The following is an 18512-nucleotide window of genomic DNA, read 5'->3' as shown; positions in this document are numbered from 1 at the left end:
CAGCATTGCTGGAGCAGAGCGACACCCCTAGCTGCCAGGGGAAGAACTCCTCCAGTGAGGCCGGGAGAAAGGGAAAGGATAGACAGGTGCTGGTGGTAGGGGACTCAATTATTAGAAGGGCAGATAGTGTAATCTGTGACAAAGACCGTGTGCGCCGAACAGTCTGTTGTTTGCCGGGCGCTCGGGTTCGGCACATCGCGGATCGGGTGAACAGATTATTGGGTGGGGCTGGGGAAGACCCAGCTGTCATGGTACACGTGGGTACCAATGACATAGGCAGAGGAAGACGGAGAGTCCTAAACGATTTCAGGGACTTAGGCGCTAAGTTGAGGACTAGGACCTCCAAGGTAGTATTTTCCGAAATACTACCTGTACCTCGAGCCACACCAGAGAGGCAGCGGGAGATTAGGGAAGTTAACGAGTGGCTGAGGAGATGGTGTAGTAAGGAGGGTTTCGGGTTCCTGGAGAACTGGGCCGTCTTCTCAGTCGGTCACCGGCTCTTTGGTAGGGACGGATTGCACCTAAATGGGGTGGGTGCAGCCGTACTGGGTGAGAGGATGGCCAAAAAGTTAGAGGGGCTTTTAAACTAGGGAATGGGGGGGAGGGTACAGATGTAGAATTAGCCAGTGGAAAGCAAGCTTCAGAGGGCAGAAATGGGGGCATTAGCGGTAGGGTGTTCGGAGCTCCTATACCCAGGGTGGGTACGGGGAAAAATCAAGAGAGCAGCCTAAAAACATCAAAATTACGAGGCTTATATACCAATGCCAGAAGCCTGGCCAACAAGATGGGAGAGCTGGAGCTGCTGATGTTTGAGGAGGACTTAGATTTTGTGGGGATAACTGAGACTTGGTTTGACAGCTCTCATGACTGGATGGCGACCATTCAGGGGTATTCCCTTTATCGCAGAGATAGAGAGGGTAAAAAAGGGGGAGGGGTATGTTTGTATATTAAGAACAGTATACAGGTAAATATGAGGGATGATATTAATAATGGAGCTATGGACGAAGCAGAATCCCTATGGGTAGAGCTTCAAAGGGAAGGCACGGTGGGGAAGGTAATATTGGGCGTATGCTATAGGCCCCCCAACCAGAGGGAGGAGGGGGAGGTGGACCTCATGTTACAGATAGGATTGGCAGCAAGGATGGGAAATGTCATTATAATGGGGGACTTTAATTATCCTGATATAGACTGGGCAGAAGGAACCGCGCATTCAGCCAAGGCTAGGCAGTTCCTAAATGTTTTGCAGGACAATTTCATGGGTCAGATGGTGAATGCACCGACAAGAAACAATGCGGTTCTTGACCTACTGATTACCAACAATACAGACCTGCTCACGGATATAGAAATACGGGACAACTTAGGGAACAGTGACCATAGGTCAATTGGTTTCAGTATTAATTACAGTAATAGGAAACACAAGGGTAATATAAGGACACTGAATTTCAAAAGAGCCAATTTCCCTAAACTGTGCTCGCTGCTAGAAAATATCAATTGGGATAGAACCCTGGGAACAAAGAACACGGAGGAAAAATGGGAGTGCTTCAAGAGCATACTTAACAAGGGGGTGGGCCAGTGCATTCCACAGGGAAATAAATTTAAAAGAGCAAAACTAAACCCTGGGTGGCTAAACTCCAACATAAAAATGTATATTAGAGCTAAAGAAAAGGCCTTCAAAAAATACAAGACTGAGGGGTCATTGGCAGCATTTAAGCATTACAAAGAGTGCAATAAGAAATGTAAAGATGAAATCAGGGCGGCTAAAATAGAACACGAGAGACATATAGCGGAGGAGAGTAAAAAGAACCCCAAGAAATTCTTTAAGTATATAAACAGTAAGAAAGCAAGGCCAGAACACATTGGCCCCATAAAAGATGATAAAGGAAAAATGGCCACTGAGGACAGAGAAAAGGCGGAAGTGTTAAATAATTTCTTTTCTTCAGTCTTCACAAAGGAATCGGGGGCTACACGAACCCAGCTTGTAAGGCCGAACTAAATAATACACCTCAGGAAGTGCCGCCATGGCTAACAGAGGAAAGACTTAGAGCTAAACTAGAGAAACTTAACATAAATAAATCCCCGGGACCGGATGGCTTGCACCCAAGGGTTCTTAATGAGCTCAGCCAGGTGATTGCCAGACCATTATTCTTGATCTTTAAGGATAGTTTACAAACAGGTATGGTGCCAGCTGATTGGAAAAAAGCCAACGTGGTACCAATATTTAAAAAGGGGCCGAGATATATCCCGGGTAACTATAGGCCGGTCAGCCTAACATCAGTAGTCTGCAAAATTTTGGAGGGGATGATAAGGGACCACATACAAGACTTTAGTAATGAAAACGGTATTATAAGTAGTAATCAGCATGGATTCATGAAAAATCGTTCATGCCAAACCAATCTATTAACCTTCTACGATGAAGTGAGCTGCCACTTAGATAAAGGTAAGCCTGTGGATGTGGTGTATCTGGACTTTGCAAAGGCCTTTGACACCGTTCCCCACAAACGCTTACTGTACAAACTAAGGAAGGTAGGTATGGACCATAAGGTGAGTACCTGGATAGAGAACTGGTTCCAGGGGAGAGTACAGAGGGTGGTGATTAATGGGGAGTACTCTGAGTGGGCGGGTGTGGAAAGTGGGGTCCCCCAGGGTTCTGTCCTGGGACCAATCCTGTTTAATTTATTCATAAATGATCTAGAGGAGGGGATATCTAGTACAATCTCAGTATTTGCAGATGATACTAAATTAGGCATGCCAATATCTTCTATACAGGATGTGGAAATCTTGCAAGCAGACCTGAACAAAATAACGGGGTGGGCAACTACATGGCAGATGAGGTTTAATGTAGAAAAATGTAAAGTAATGCACTTGGGGGCCAGTAACCAGAAAGCAAGCTACTCACTAGGGGGGGAACCTCTGGGTGAGTCTAGGATGGAAAGGGACCTGGGGGTACTGGTAGACAACAGGCTTGGAAGTGGCATGCAATGCCAAGCCGCTGCAAGCAAAGCCAACAGAATACTGGGTTGGATAAAAAAGGGGATTCACTCCAGAAATAAAGAGATTATTCTCCCACTCTACAAGACTCTGGTCCGGCCACATCTGGAGTATGCTGTCCAGTTCTGGGCACCGGTCCTCAGGAAGGATGTGCTGGAACTGGAGAAAGTCCAGAGAAGGGCAACAAAAATAATTAGGGGAATGGAGGACATCAGCTATGAGGAAAGACTACAAGCACTGAACTTATTCTCTCTGGAGAAGAGACGATTGAGGGGGGATATGATATCAATGTACAAATACTGTACTGGCGACCCTAGCATAAGGAACAAACTATTCAGAGTAAGGGAATACAATAAGACACGTGGCCACTCACTAAAACTTGAGGAAAGGCGGTTTAACCTTAAAGTGCGTAAGGGGTTCTTCACTGTAAGAGTAGTAAGGATGTGGAATTCTCTTCCGCAAGCAGTCGTATCAGCGGGGAGCCTTGATAGTTTCAAAAAACTATTGGATGGACACCTTAAAGACCACAACATACAGGGGTATACAATGTACGGTTAGCAAACACACACACACATCATAGGTTGAACTGGATGGACTTGTGTCTTTTTTCAGCCTCACCAACTATGTAACTATGTAACTATGCTTCTCGATCCCAGAGAGAGAGAGAGGGACCCCCAAGGCTCACCAACCGATGCAGTGCAGTTTCCAACCAACTGCAGTCAGCGTCTGTCTTACACAGACTGGAAGGAGCTGTTTGCTTTTTCCCGGGTAGAAGGCGTGGCTCCGCCCCCTGTGTACGCCTTCCGGCGTTCCCAGCCCTCCACGAGGTAGCTGGGCTCACAAAACATGGCCGCCCCCATAGAAGAGACATAAGACTCCAAAAACATGGCGGCCGGCGTGACCTGAGGACATACATGCATTCGGTCTACGGCAAAATGGCGGCGGGCCGCCGAAATCGTCTTCCCAGCACATCCACCTGCACTCTGCTAAGAGGTGATATATGGATCTACAGAGATACACTACACATAAGGTAGGATTATACCTCCTATGTCTGCTGTAATGTTACAGTCTGCTGGGTAGAGTGTTAGCTCTTAAACCAAGTCCACTTCCCACAAACACATGCTGTATTACAAGGGGGACTTGTAAGTATCAGATATATACTGACCATATATGGAGGGGCCCATAATACATACTGCCTCATAACGAGGAAAAAAAGGGAACGTTTACTCACCATACCGAACCGACAGGCACCCTCTCTTCACAATACCCTCTCCACCGGGGTGGGGGTTTGTGGACGCCTCGACTCTCTGGTACCTGGCGTCCAAGCGAGACTTAACTCGCAAAGTCAGTCCCTTCACTGGGACTCCGTCGCGGCCGACCCAGCGCGGAGCTCTGGTCTGCACGCGCTCGTAGGCAGAAACCGGGGTGACCACTGGATCTCAACATCCAGCCCGTCGCCCGGCCCCGCATACTTACTTGAATATGTCGCGGCCGACCAAGCGCAATGCCATGGTCTGCGCGCGCTCGTAGGCCGGCTGGGGTGACCACAAGTGTCGCCCAGTCCGGCATTTTTGCTTGAAGATCTCACAGGAAAAAAACACTGGAGAAAACTACCTAAAAAATGTCTTTTTCTTAAAGAAAAAAAGTCTTGCCAGGACCAAAAGATCCCAGCAAGGAACTTAGGTCCTTACTCCTGACTAGACAGAAAAAAACTGATTCCCTGTAGCAGAGAGAGGGAGGATATACCCTCAGGGACTGCCCCTAAGGTGGAGCCAGAACGTTTTGTCTTTCTGCCTAGTCCTACTCCTGCGGAGACAACATAACCCAGCTCTTGAGAATCAAGAAGACTACGTCTGTCAATGAGCGATAGAGAAATAGAAGATTCCACCTGTATACCTGCCATATTTAGGGAAATGGGAACAGGAATTAGGGTCCCTTTAAGATAAAGAAAAAAAAAAAAAAAAAAAGAGGAAGAAGGTTTTAAGATTAGCCTGTTACTCATGGGTTGATTTAAGGACAATAGAGAGGGGTTATAAGCCATTTGCTAGGTGGTAGTTTACCCCACATAGGGCTCAGAGGTTCAGCGCAGAGATATCGCCAGCTTGTTGGAGGGGATGAGAAGCCCCTGGAACATTTGAGCATTTGTGGTGGGAGTGCATAAAGATACAAGTTTTTTTTTTGGGAAGGGATGACCAGGTCAATCCACCAGATTACAGGAGACTGTATCCAGGTGGAACCTTAGACCTGTTTGTTTCATAGCATGGAGAAAATGATGACGGTATATAAAAACCACGCTACTGCCTCATTTATTGAATGAAGCTAAAAGCTTGATTCCGGCATTCTGGCGATTGGCAGAAGCCCCGATTGTGAGGGATTGGGCCGTAAGGGTGGATTGGGCGAGATCCATGGAAGAAACAATATACGCGGCAGAGGACTCTTGTGGGAAATAATGGAGAAACTGGATAAGAGACTGGATGAAGTTTAAAAAAACTAGTAGAGTATATGAAGATGCTGGATGTTTGAAGTAGATAGGCGATACAGTTTAGGAGTAAAACTACCTGGACCTGGGTCAGGGTCAGGAGATATAAAGCACAAAGAGGAATTCTGAGATGGAAGAAGGATAATGGAGAATAGAATAGGAGGGGATTTGTTTAGCAATTAATACATTTTTCCTATTTTCTTCTCTCCTTATTTTGGAGGGGGAGAGGTCACTAAGATTGTAAAATTTAGAAGCACGGTGTAATTATATATATATATATATATATATATATATATATATATATATATATATATATATATATATATATATATATATATATATATATATATATATATATATATAGAGATTTTTTTTTTGTAAAAATTCACATTTTTTTATGCTTACTGAAAAATGAATAAAACATGAATATACAAAAAAAAAAAAAAAAAAAAAAAAAAAAAAAAAAAAAAAAAATCGCTGGCAATGGCAAATTTAATTTGATCTTTATGCTTAAAAAAAAAAAAAAAAAGTGATTGTAAAGCCTATTTTTTTTTTTTTGTCTTTATGAAAATATACAGGTTATACTTACCTGCTCAGCCCAGATTTTCCTCTTCTGGTGTGCCCCGCTGCCGTTCCAGAACCCTCCTCTTCATTTGGTGCCCCCACAGAAAGCTACTTTCCCTGGGGGCACCCGAGCAGGCTCGCTCTTTGAGTCCTGCTGCTGCGTCTATTGACACAGACAGCAGGACTCGCGCCCCCCTCCCCCGCTTCCCTGAAATTGATTGACAGCAGCGGGAGCCAATGGCTCCCATTGCTATCATTCTGTCCAATGAGGAAAGAGACTGCGGCTGGAGCCACTGCGCTCGTGCAAATTGCTCAAACCGATCGGGCTCAGGTAAGGAAAAGGATGGGATCTGGGGAGAGCTGCAGCACAGAAGGTTTTTCACCTTCATGTATAGAAGTCACAAACTTAAAAAACCTTCAGGCTTTACAACTACTTTAATGTGTATATAAAGCCGAAATGTTCTTTATTTACACGGTGCAGGAAAACGCTAAATACCCCGCCACATTTCCAATGCTTAGAAAGAACATGTGCCTGTGGGTGCTGGCGATCCTCTTCACCAAACAGAATTAGGGCTCATTCAGATGGCAGATTAGTGCAGTCTTCCATGCAGAGCCTCTGGCAGATGAATGTGCATCCACCTCGGAGCTGTGGGCAGGCACAAATCGCATGTCAAAGTTTGGCACTTGGGTAGGAGCAGGTGCACGGATCTGAATGCAGAGCAAACTTGCACTGGCTCCTACCCGTATAGCAAACTTCTGATTTTGCGTGCATATCCATTTACATAGGCTGCCTGCGAGGTGAATGCACATGCATCTGCCAGCGGCTCTGCACAGAGGGTGGCACTAATCTGTTGTCTGAATGAGACCTCAACTCTTTTATAGGCTCTTAAAAAAAAAAAAAAAAAAAAAATGTCCTATATCACAGCAATCTATACACGGTTTGAATGTTTACTGAAGTATCCAGGAGAGCAAACTTGTTTTGGGTACCTGCATCCACTTCATCAGGGCTGTAAGTAAAATGAGAGCCAAAAGCATTTTCTGAATAGAGATCTGTCCTGATAGGCTTCTCTAGCCACACTGACAGCTCATTGCTCGAAGCTTCAAAACTACCCCACATAGCATTTTCAGCTTCTTTTGCTGCCATTTCAGTGTTAAACTCAAGCAGCAAGTCCTGATCAAGGAAGTGTAAATTCCCATCACTGGAGCCAGTGGAAGGCACGGTGGCCCCATCACTGGAGCCAGTGGAAGGCACGGTGGCCCCATCACTGGAGCCAGTGGAAGGCACGGTGGCCCCATCACTGGAGCCAGTGGAAGGCACGGTGGCCCCATCACTGGAGCCAGTGGAAGGCACGGTGGTCCCATCACTGGAGCCAGTGGAAGGCACGGTGGTCCCATCACTGGAGCCAGTGGAAGGCACGGTGGTCCCATCACTGGAGCCAGTGGAAGGCACGGTGGTCCCATCACTGGAGCCAGTGGAAGGCACGGTGGTCCCATCACTGGAGCCAGTGGAAGGCACGGTGGTCCCATCACTGGAGCCAGTGGAAGGCACGTGGCCCCATCAATGGAGCCAGTGGAAGGCATGGTGGCCACTATGTGCCACTTTGTGTTGGTCTATCACATAAAATCCCAATAAATTACATTTACATTTTTGGTTGTAACATGACAAAATGTGGAAAATTTCAAGGGGTATGATTACTTTTCAAGGCACTGTAGCTATACCTGAAAAAAGGGACCAGCCTGAATGAAGTGATCTAACTTTCTGACTAAAGTTTCACTTTAAGATGCCGGCGCAGAATACAGAAGATGAGGTCAGAACGGCTGGGATGAGCCCATTGTTAGATCCCGGGACAGGTGAGTGTCTGTTTATTAAAAAGTTCAATTTCAATATTTACACAGGAGCCTTTAAACCTAACAAGCCTAAAAAATGTCATTGCCCCCCCCCCCCTCCTCCCACCTATGTAAAAAAAAAAAAAATATGTACGATTTTCAGGACATTCCAGTACAGACATGTGATCCCGCTCCCCCTGAGTCAGTCAGCAGAGGAGGGAGTGCCGACAATGGATGACATCACCAGCTGTAAGCAAGCACTCTCTCCTCTCCCCTGCAGCTGCCCGACACAAATGGGAGATCACATGACCACACCTGAAAATAGCTATATGCATCTTTCTTACATAGGTTAGTCAACATACATGTTAGGAAGGGGGAGGGCACAAATTCCACTTTCTGGGACAATTGTTAGCATTCAATTGTTATGCAAGTATGAATCTTCTTCCTAGTCAGAGAAATCCTTTAGAAATCACTGCCACTCTGAATTTCTCTTACCAGACATCTCTTCATCTGGAATGACTGCACCTTCACAGCCTGGACCGCTTCATCCAGCAGCTTCTCCTGCTCATCCTGGGGGGACTGTGTTGTGGGCTAGAAAAAAAAAAAAAAAATCAAGGAGCATTAAAAAACTCATGACTCATGATTGTATATGCTATATTTTATTTATTTATTTTTTTTTATTTGCGTTTTTTTTTCCTCCCACCAAAATACACTTCAATGAGAAAAAAAAAAAAACACACACACACACAGCACCACAGTAAAGTTAGCCCAATTTTTTGGTATAAAGCAAAAGATGATGTTCTATAGAGTAAATAGATATCCAATATGTCAAGCTTTAAAATTGAGCGCACTCATGGAATAACGACAAAACTACGGTAATTTAAGTTATCCACAGGCGACGCTTTAAAAACCTTTGCAAGTTACCGGTTTAGATTTACAGAGGAGGTCTGGTGCTCGAATTATTGCCCTCGCTCTGACGATTGGGGCGATACCCCAGGTGTGGTGCGATCACTGTTTACATATGCGTGGGGGGCAACACATGCGCTCACCACTGCGTGTAAGCACGGGGTGGCGGGAGTGCGTTTAAAAATATATACATTTTTTTTTTTAAAACACAAAGTAGAAAGGTTGATCGCTTTTATGGCTTTAAAAAGGAATGTAAAACATCCCTTTTGACAGCAATAGCAATGACAGGTACTCTTTATGGTGAGATTGGGGGGGGGGGGGGGGTCTATTGCAGTCCAATGCAGCCGATCAGACACAGATCGTTCTGGTTGGCTGCTTTACTATGCGGCCAGTAAACAAGGAGCGAGAAACATAAAAGCGCCCTAAGTCGACGCTTGCCGGTTCAGGACATGACACAGTGGGAGGAACAGCTGTGAGGCCGGACATGGATGCCGCCAGTTGCATCGCTCCTGGTCTTCCCGATCGCTTGAGAGAGCCCGGTAATGGGACCGCCCCCATTTCCGGGTCAGGACATCACACAGTGGGAGGAACAGCTACAGTTCCTCCCACTGTGAGGCCGGACATGGATGCAGCCAGTCGCATCGCTCTTGGGCTTCCCGATCGCTCAAGAGAGCCCAGTAATGGGACGGGACGGGACGGGACGGGACCCCCCCCCCCCCCCCCCGTCATCTGTAAAAGTATCCAGTAGTTTCCCTGCCGCTTGGAAATACTTTTATATGAGAGAATCGCCAGCTGTAAAAAAATGGACACCGGGATCATGGTTGTAGCCTCAACAATGATCCCAGTACAACTGCCTCCCTACCAGGACGTATATATACAGTGGCCGGTAGGGAGGTCACTAATAATAAAATTTAAAAAAAAACACTTAGCTTTTATGTCCCTTTAAGTGTAGCAACCCAGCGTGAGACTTCCTGTAATACAGACCGGTCACTGCTCTCTCTCCCCCTGTGCAGGGCGACTGGTCTCGTCTCCGCCCCCTCCTGTAGTTTTCAGCCTGCAATAGATGGGAGTTTGCTGGGCACCTCCCACAGCTCTACTCTTAGCACAGGCTATGTACAGTACAGTGATGACTCCATGACTAAGCTTGGAGGGGCGGAGCAAAACAAGTTTGGGGGCATGGCCCGGTTGGAGTGCAGGCTGAGGTTGCCACACACACACACCTCAGGGATTTCATGGATGTGCAGCCATAGGGTGACTCTATACCAGTGATGGCGAACCTTGGCACCCCAGATGTTTTGGAACTACATTTCCCATGATGCTCATGCATTCTGCAGTGTATTGGAGCATCATGGGAAATGTAGTTGCGAACCTTGGCACCCCAGATGTTTTGAAACTACATTTCCCATGATGCTCATGCATTCTGCAGTGTATTAAAGCATAATGGGAAATGTAGTTCCAAAACATCTGGGGTGCCAAGGTTCGCCATCACTGCTCTATACAATACAGCAGGGGTCTCCAAAATTTTCAAACAAAGGGCAAGTTTATTGTCCTTCAGACTTTAGGAGGGCCTGATTGTGGCCAGCCAGGGCAGAAAATGTCCTGGACCCGGAATCTGTGAGAATAAATGCCTCAGGGTTGGTGGTCAATAGGAGGAGTAGTGCCTCTATTAGTAGGAGGAATAGTAACCCATCATTGGTATCAGTGGAAGAAATAGTGCCCCATTGTTGGTGTCAGAGGGGGAACAATTGTGCCTCCCTATCAGTGGGAGGAATAGTGACTCAAGGGCCGGATAAAGGCTAGCAAAGGGCCACAGTTTGCAATATAGTGATGTTACCGCTACATTTATATGCCAATATCTGGGTTTGCAAAAGCATTTAGTGCACACAAAGTGGATTTATATCCTTTGAGGATATTCAGGAATAGATTTAAATTTTTTGTTCAGCTTTAAATTCTTTTTTTAATGGTCATTTAGAGATGTAAACAATATCCAGTACAGTTCTTCTTTAAACCAAGAGTAAAAAGGTTAACTTAGAACGACTTGGGCCTGATGGAACGGTCTCAATATTTCTGGCTTTTCTAGCAATCTCGGTCAATTTGCTATCAATAGAGCCATTAAGCTTTCATCTTTGAAAGCAGAATTGACTTAGAAACCATTCTGAAAACACGACAGGCTTGTGTGACGGATCGGATGCCAGATATAGAAAACCAAACACAAAGAAACAACAAAGCAAGAAAGGAGAGGCGAAAAACCGAAAAGTGAAGGCGGGGACAGAACCAGAGAAAAACTGGAAAACGATGGAGTCAACCCATCGCCCTCAGAATGGCAAAACACAAAAAATTCCAGCTTGTCTTGCCAACAGCTAAATATTGGCAGATCGCTCTTCACATGGCAATTGTATGAGATAAAAGGAAATGTAGAACAATTCAATGTTTATTTACATATAAATGCGGTCAGTTTGATGGAAATAATCCGCCCAATGAGTGTTCTTGTTTTTATGGACACTGTAATTACACACAATGGTCGTGTTTACAGCACATTACAGAACAATTTCCAAAAATAAATAAAAATTTAAAAAAAAAAAAAAAAATGAAACAAACTTTTGCTACAATATTAACCTTTAGGGTCCTTTCACACGAATGATCCAATCAGATCTGCCTGTCAGTTTTTCAGGCGGACCTGATTGGATGCTCCATGCATCCCTATGGGGTCGCGGATGTCAGCGGAGACATCTCCTCTGACACCTGATACCTGCTGCTATCCGATTCCATCTGGACGGATGGAAAGTAGGGTTTCCAGCGGATCAGATGGGTCCATTCTCATCCGATTCCCCCATAGAGGACAGCGGGGATGACAGCTTTTATGAAAAAAAAAAAAAAAAAAAACAGCCTTTGGAACAGCGTTTTTCATCCAGGGTGCCCAGGTGGTATCACATGCGTGACTCTATAGTCACATGGGCTGCTCAGATGTGATAGTGATGGGAAATGCGCAGCACAGAAAACTGAGCATGTGCAGAGTTGCCACTAGAACTGCAAAATCCCTAGCTGAATTGGGGACATGGACAGAAGGGGGAGATAGAGAGCAGCAGGATCAACCAGGTTTTTTGCATAATACAGAAAATGAATTAGGGATGCACCGATCCGATATTCGGATCGGATATCAGCGCCGATATGGCCATAATAGCTGGATCGGTAAAATTAACAGATCCACGGGCTGATCCGGTTTTGCTCTTTACATAGCTGTGAGGGAGCAGAGAACCGCTGTCAAAGAAAAAAAAAAAAAGAGCCTCCTGCAAATGCCTTTCAATCTCCCAGTTAAGTAAACACAATGATTACAATGTATCTTTTCGTTCCATCTGCCGGAGGAGGGAAGTTTTACCTCTTAAATACATAATTGTTATAGGGTATCTGCTCACTATAGGGCAGTGATGGCGAACCTATGGCACATGTGCCACAACTGGCACGCAGAGCCCTCTCTGTGGGCACACGAGAGCTGCCGCCACTGCCCCCACTGTGACAAGGGGAGTGAGCGCGGGCTGTCAGTGTATTTCCTCTGCTCGCCCCCCTTGTCAAGAAGCACGGGACAGGGACAGAGCGGCGCTTGCAGGGATCGCCGCCCACTCCGATTCCTCCTGCCTCCCCATTGGCTAAAGCCAAGGACCAATAACAAGCCAGGACCATGGGACATGGAGTCCTGGAAGACTATGGCTCCATTTTAATCAATTAAAGAAAAACTACAGCCCCAGCATGCCCTGAGAAAATAAGAGGATGGAAAGCCTGGAGCCCGGAAAAAAAAAAAAAAAAAAGGGCTCAGAGAGAAGGGAGAGCAAGGTGAGAAGAGTGTGGAGACAAGAGTGAGAGGAGGCTGAGGTGGTTCAGGAGGGAGAGAGAGCCCAAGCCACAACAGCCCCTGGAGTTGAATCAACCAGAGAAGAGCAAGAGGACATTGATGAAAGGACATCATCAAGAGTGAGGAGGGTGATCAAAGGCCCCAACAAAAGGAGAAGCTGCTGCCAGGCACACCGATACTGGACGCCGGAGCCAGATGAATGCTGACTTGACTACAATCTCTCTTGGAGTGTGCGATCTGGTGGCTGGGTGTGTGCAGTTTAATTGCAGTGTTGGCACTTTGTAAAAAAGAAGTTGTTTTTTTATGGCATTTTGGCACTGGGGCTCAAAAAGGTTCGCCATCACTGCTATAGGGTATAAGCTCACAAAACAGTACTTCCGGATCGGACTAGAAATCGGCGATTTCACAAAGCAAAAGATCGGCACCAAAAAAGTTGGATCAGTGCATCCCTAAAATGAATCTTATAGTGACTGAGTATGAACAGCGTGTAATTCACCATTTATTGACACAGCATGCGCTGTAGATTGCGATCGGCAATCAGAGTAGCGGCCGGGGCCGTTCCCATTGCATCCTGGGATTGATGACGCTCATCTCCCAGGACGCAATACAAAGGAGGAAGTGACGTCGGGGGCCGCGGCCACACAAGGAGGAAGAGGAAGGAAGGCAAGTTAATTTTCATTAAAAACAAGGTAAGTGAAAAAATATATATTAATTATCCAATTCTTTTTCAGGTTTTGTTTATGCTAACTGATGGTGCAAAGTTTATTTTTAGGGTGAAACTCCGCTTTAGCGCCGGTTCACACTGGCGCGACGCTACTTTCAGGGGCGACCTCCGAGATCGCGGTGCGAGCAGCGCGCCGCGACCTCGGAGCGGCCGCCACAGACTTCATAACATTGAAGTCTATGGCGGTCGCCTCCTGGTCGCCCCAAAGAAGCTCCGGACCCTTTTTCTAGGTCGGAGCGACTTGTGTCGCTCCTATTAGAACGGGTCCGCAGCTTCCCTATGGGAGGCGACCTGCGGCGACCTGTGAGGCGACCAGGTCGCCTCACAGGTCGCCCTAGTGTGAACCGGGGCTTAATGAAAGAGATCAACAAACAGGAGTTCCAACAGAGCAGGGAGGAAGCAAGAAAGCATGAATATATACACATGGAGTATGTGATCAGCAGACACCCTCACCTTGTCCTGAAATGAGCCAACTGTCAGTGTCTCTTCAGGGGCCCATTCATACTTGTGTGTGGCACCATAACACAAATGGACGTCTATTTATAAAGCAGAAAATTTCACGTAATCCTCCACTTCCGGGTAGCGGGCGCGAATGCACGCTGCAGCCACCTCGCTCCCACTATGGATTATGCACAGCGGGAACAGGTCAGCAGGTACAGCGGATTCCCAACGTTTGCCGGCACCTGCTGATCGTTAATTACAGCAGGAGAATGGCGGTCTGTCTATGTAAACAAGGCAGATTGCCGTTCTGTCAGTAGGGAAGGGGTCGATCCTGTGTTTCTGCAAAGCAGGAACACAGATCCATGTCTTTCCCCACTAAAAGCCCCTTCCACAGTACACAAAACACTGGCTAAGCACACAGTTAACCCTTTGACTGCCCCTGAAGTTAACACCTTCCCAGCCAGTGTCATTAGTACAGTGACAGTGTATATTTTTTTTTAGCACTAATCACTGTATTGGCGTCACTGGTTCCTATAAAAAAAAAAAAAAGTGTCAGTGTCCAATTTATGGGCTGTAATATCGGGTGTCCATTGAGAGTCGGTCACAGTCTCTTGACATGCCCAGTGAGTACCGGGAAGCTTGCCAGGGGTCTGCCCAGGAAGGGGACCACTCCAGTGGAGAGTCAGTGGACAAGGGATAGCATGCACGGGAAGTGAGAAAGGGGGGTGCCAGGTTAGGACCCTGAAGAGGAATTCATTCAGGAACATTTCTGCTAATTCAGGAACCCATCTTCTACTTCACTTCAGTGGCAAGGTGAAGCAGCGGCCTTGCCGCACACATTACAGTCAGTTGTCCTCAGAAATGGTGCATAGTTCACGATGGGAGTATCCCACTCATCCCTTCTCCCTTCCAAGTTCTAAAATAAAAAACACAAAAAAAAAAAAAACAGTAATCCACAATCAGCAGCTCCCTAGGGGGCAATGCTACATTTGGGGGCTCGTCCGGGATGTCGCCCTGGGTTACCGCAACGCCCGAAGAAAATTTCCAAAAATGTAATTTTTCCTCTCAAGAACTGTGTTTTAATGCTCAAGAGAAGCGCGAGGCCTGCTTTACAGGAGATAGGAAGAGTGGGACGAAGAATCAAATGCACAATAATGGTTGCCGAGCGCCAGAGAAGAATTCCTGTCAGAAACGCAAATGGTTTGTTCAAGTGATGTGCTGGAGAACGGGAGAAATGCATTTTGCTGTGAACATGGACTGCGCAAGTGTGGATGGAGAAAATGGCGGCCCAGGGCACGTGGATTGGTGTGCCGGGGGGGCACGTTTGTGCCAGAGCTATGCAGGAAAACGTCGACCGTGCATCCAATGACAGCGGGACATTCTTCCAAAATAGTGGCAAAGTGGATGCTGATGCTGTTTTTCAACTACAGTATGGTGAGTCTTCCTTGTACAAGTGCTAAGAAGAGAAATGTTGGCCATGCATCTGACAGCGGAACAATTCTACTGACTAGCAAAGAGGGTCAGCTAACCCTGGCACAGGCAAGGATGGCGGATGCGTGCAAGTTGAGAAGCACGGTCCGCTTTACAGTAACTTCCATGCAGGCTGAGCTGAGAGGAGGCGGCATTGAAGGGGTTACTGTACAGCGCAGGAAAGCACGCTCTGGAAAGTTCGGCCTAGCAGGAGGAGCCACCGCCAATCTGGAGATGTGGGTGGAGACGCCGCTCACGCACAGCCAATCTGGAGCAGGAAGGAGAGTTTATAAATGACTTCCGCCTCCGGGTCGGGCTGAGAGGGAGACATGTGCGGAGGAGCAAGATGGCGAGTACTGGAGTGAGCCAGAGTGCAGAGGCTATCCCACATGCTTGCGGAGAACCTGCAGAGCAGACCGGAGAGCCGAAGACATCCACCCTGTGGGATACAGGGGTGCGGATGGTGCCCGACATAAGACTGGTGTTGTGCCCGTCTAGTGAGGACCGGACTCCCGCCACGCCACAGTGCCCCGTCAAGGGACGACCGGACTCCCGCCACAGTGCCCCGTCAAGGGACGACCGGACTCCCGCCACAGTGCCCCGTCAAGGGACGACCGGACTCCCGCCACAGTGCCCCGTCAAGGGACGACCGGACTCCCGCCACAGTGCCCCGTCAAGGGACGACCGGACTCCCGCCACAGTGCCCCGTCAAGGGACGACCGGACTCCCGCCACAGTGCCCCGTCAAGGGACGACCGGACTCCCGCCACAGTGCCCCGTCTAGGGACGACCGGACTCCCGCCACAGTGCCCCGTCTAGGGACGACCGGACTCCCGCCACAGTGCCCCGTCTAGGGACGACCGGACTCCCGCCACAGTGCCCCATCAAGGGACGACCGGACTACCGCCACAGTGCCCCGTCAAGGGAGGACCGGACTCCCGCCACAGTGCCCCGTCAAGGGAGGACCGGACTCCCGCCACAGTGCCCCGTCAAGTGAGGACCGGACTCCCGCCACAGTGCCCCGTCTAGGGACGACCGGACTCCCCGCACATGCCACACCCCAATGCCAGCGGGGGACCTCAGACCATTGAAGGAGAGGTAGAGATTGAGGACTTACACTTTAATGCAGAACCCCTCCCACAAACAAAAAGATTCAAAATGAGGAACCCATTAACCATTTCCAGGGTGGATTTGATTACAATTAACTCGATTTAAAGCAGATTTTTTTATAGAGCAGCTGTCATCTCTGTCCCGGAGCGGCTCCCCCTCTGACCCGCTGTGGACTCACCAACAGTCCCATTCACTTTAATGGGAGGGCTGGTGATGCAGCAGGGACACAACAAGGTGAGGGGCGTGGCAGCAGCAGGTGAGTGGACGCCCGCTAACAGGCGCTGCCATGATGGGTCTGGAATGACAGGGGCTCTTTAAATGTAAGGACTCACCCATATGGAAGAAAAATATATTTCCAATATATTTAGGGAACAATTTTTAGAAATATATTAAATATGACCAAAATTGGAGCATTTCAAATATATTTCCAATAAATGAATTTTTTAAAAAATATATTTTAAATATATTTTTCTTCCATTCTTGCTGGTAGTTAGAATCTTTAATATTTGCAAACAAAATGATGGGGGGGGGAGGGGTGTACATACACATATATGATGGGGGGGGAGGGGTGTACATACACATACATGATGGGGGGAGGGGTGTACATACACATATATGATGGGGGGAGGGGGTGTACATACACATATATGATGGGGGGGGGGTGTACATACACATACATGATGGGAGGGAGGGGTGTACATACACATATATGATGGGGGGGAGGGGTGTACATACACATATATGATGGGAGGGAGGGGTGTACATACACATATATGATGGGAGGAAGGGGTGTACATACACATATATGATGGGGGGGGGAGGGGTGTACATACACATACATGATGGGGGGGGGAGGGGTGTACATACACATACATGATGGGGGGGGGAGGGGTGTACATACACATACATGATGGGGGGGGGAGGGGTGTACATACACATACATGATGGGGGGGGAGGGGTGTACATACACATACATGATGGGGGGGGGGAGGGGTGTACATACACATACATGATGGGGGGGAGGGGTGTACATACACATATATGATGGGGGGAGGGGTGTACATACACATATATGATGGGGGGGGGAGGGGTGTACATACACATATATGATGGGGGGGGGAGGGGTGTACATACACATATATGATGGGGGGGGAGGGGTGTACATACACATACATGATGGGGGGGGGGAGGGGTGTACATACACATACATGATGGGGGGGGGAGGGGTGTACATACACATACATGATGGGGGGGAGGGGTGTACATACACATATATGATGGGGGGAGGGGTGTACATACACATATGATGGGGGGGAGGGGTGTACATACACATACATGATGGGGGGGGGAGGGGTGTACATACACATACATGATGGGGGGAGGGGTGTACATACACATATATGATGGGGGGAGGGGTGTACATACACATATATGATGGGGGGAGGGGTGTACATACACATATATGATGGGGGGGGAGGGGTGTACATACACATATATGATGGGGGGAGGGGTGTACATACACATATATGATGGGGGGGGAGGGGTGTACATACACATATATGATGGGGAGGAGGGGTGTGAACACCCCCCCCCCCCCCCCAGTACCTGCTGACAATGGTACACCCCCATCCCTCTATATGGTTCAGGCCAGCAGTGTGGCCCCTCTGCCTCTCCATAGGCCAGAAGACAAGGCCCAGCACCGCCCTCCTCCCCCCCAGGTCCGGCCTCCCCTTTTCTCCGGTCTTTTCTCCGGTCTCCCCCCTCGTTGCCCCCCTCTGCAGCCCTTCCCCCATCACACACACAATCTGGGGTGACGGGACCCCAATACTCACCATGGTGTCTGAGCTTCTCCTTCCAGTCATGTGACCTGCACGCTCCGCTCCGCCCTTCTCTATGATAGCGAGCCGCTCATTGGTCCGCACCGTGATTGGCCCGCGACTGGGAAGACGGACAGGGGCGGTGGCCAATGAGATGACGGGGGAAGGGGAGCGTCATGTCAGAGCGGGCTCTGCCGTGTCACCTCAGTGGCTTTGGAGAGGGGAGTGGGGGTGTTCTGTGACAGGACACAGCTGAGTCTGACAGGGGGGGCTGTGTAATAAAAGAAGAGGCTCCTCCTGGGGCTGTCAGCTTCCTGTGTCCCCCTGGGGAGACTTCCTG

The 18512-nt window shown here is 48.1% G+C and overlaps 1 protein-coding gene across 1 annotated transcript in view; it reads right to left on the bottom strand.

The window, feature by feature from the left end:
- Positions 1 to 18217, bottom strand: part of VPS35 (VPS35 retromer complex component) — a gene marked incomplete at its 5' end in the record, with an annotated part of 180023 nt that extends 161806 nt beyond the window's left edge. Inside the window, 2 exons of the mRNA XM_082271055.1 lie at positions 8354 to 8449; positions 18188 to 18217. Coding sequence (XP_082127181.1) covers positions 8354 to 8449; positions 18188 to 18217 — 126 coding nt within the window. The remainder of the gene's footprint in view (positions 1 to 8353; positions 8450 to 18187) is intronic.
- Positions 18218 to 18512: the final 295 nt, after the last annotated feature.

Source organism: Pelophylax lessonae (assembly GCF_965119305.1).
Source record: "Pelophylax lessonae genome assembly, chromosome: 10".
NCBI classification, from domain to species: domain Eukaryota; kingdom Metazoa; phylum Chordata; class Amphibia; order Anura; family Ranidae; genus Pelophylax; species Pelophylax lessonae.
Note: the sequence above shows the minus strand (reverse complement) of the source record. Positions and strands in the feature narration are given on the sequence as shown.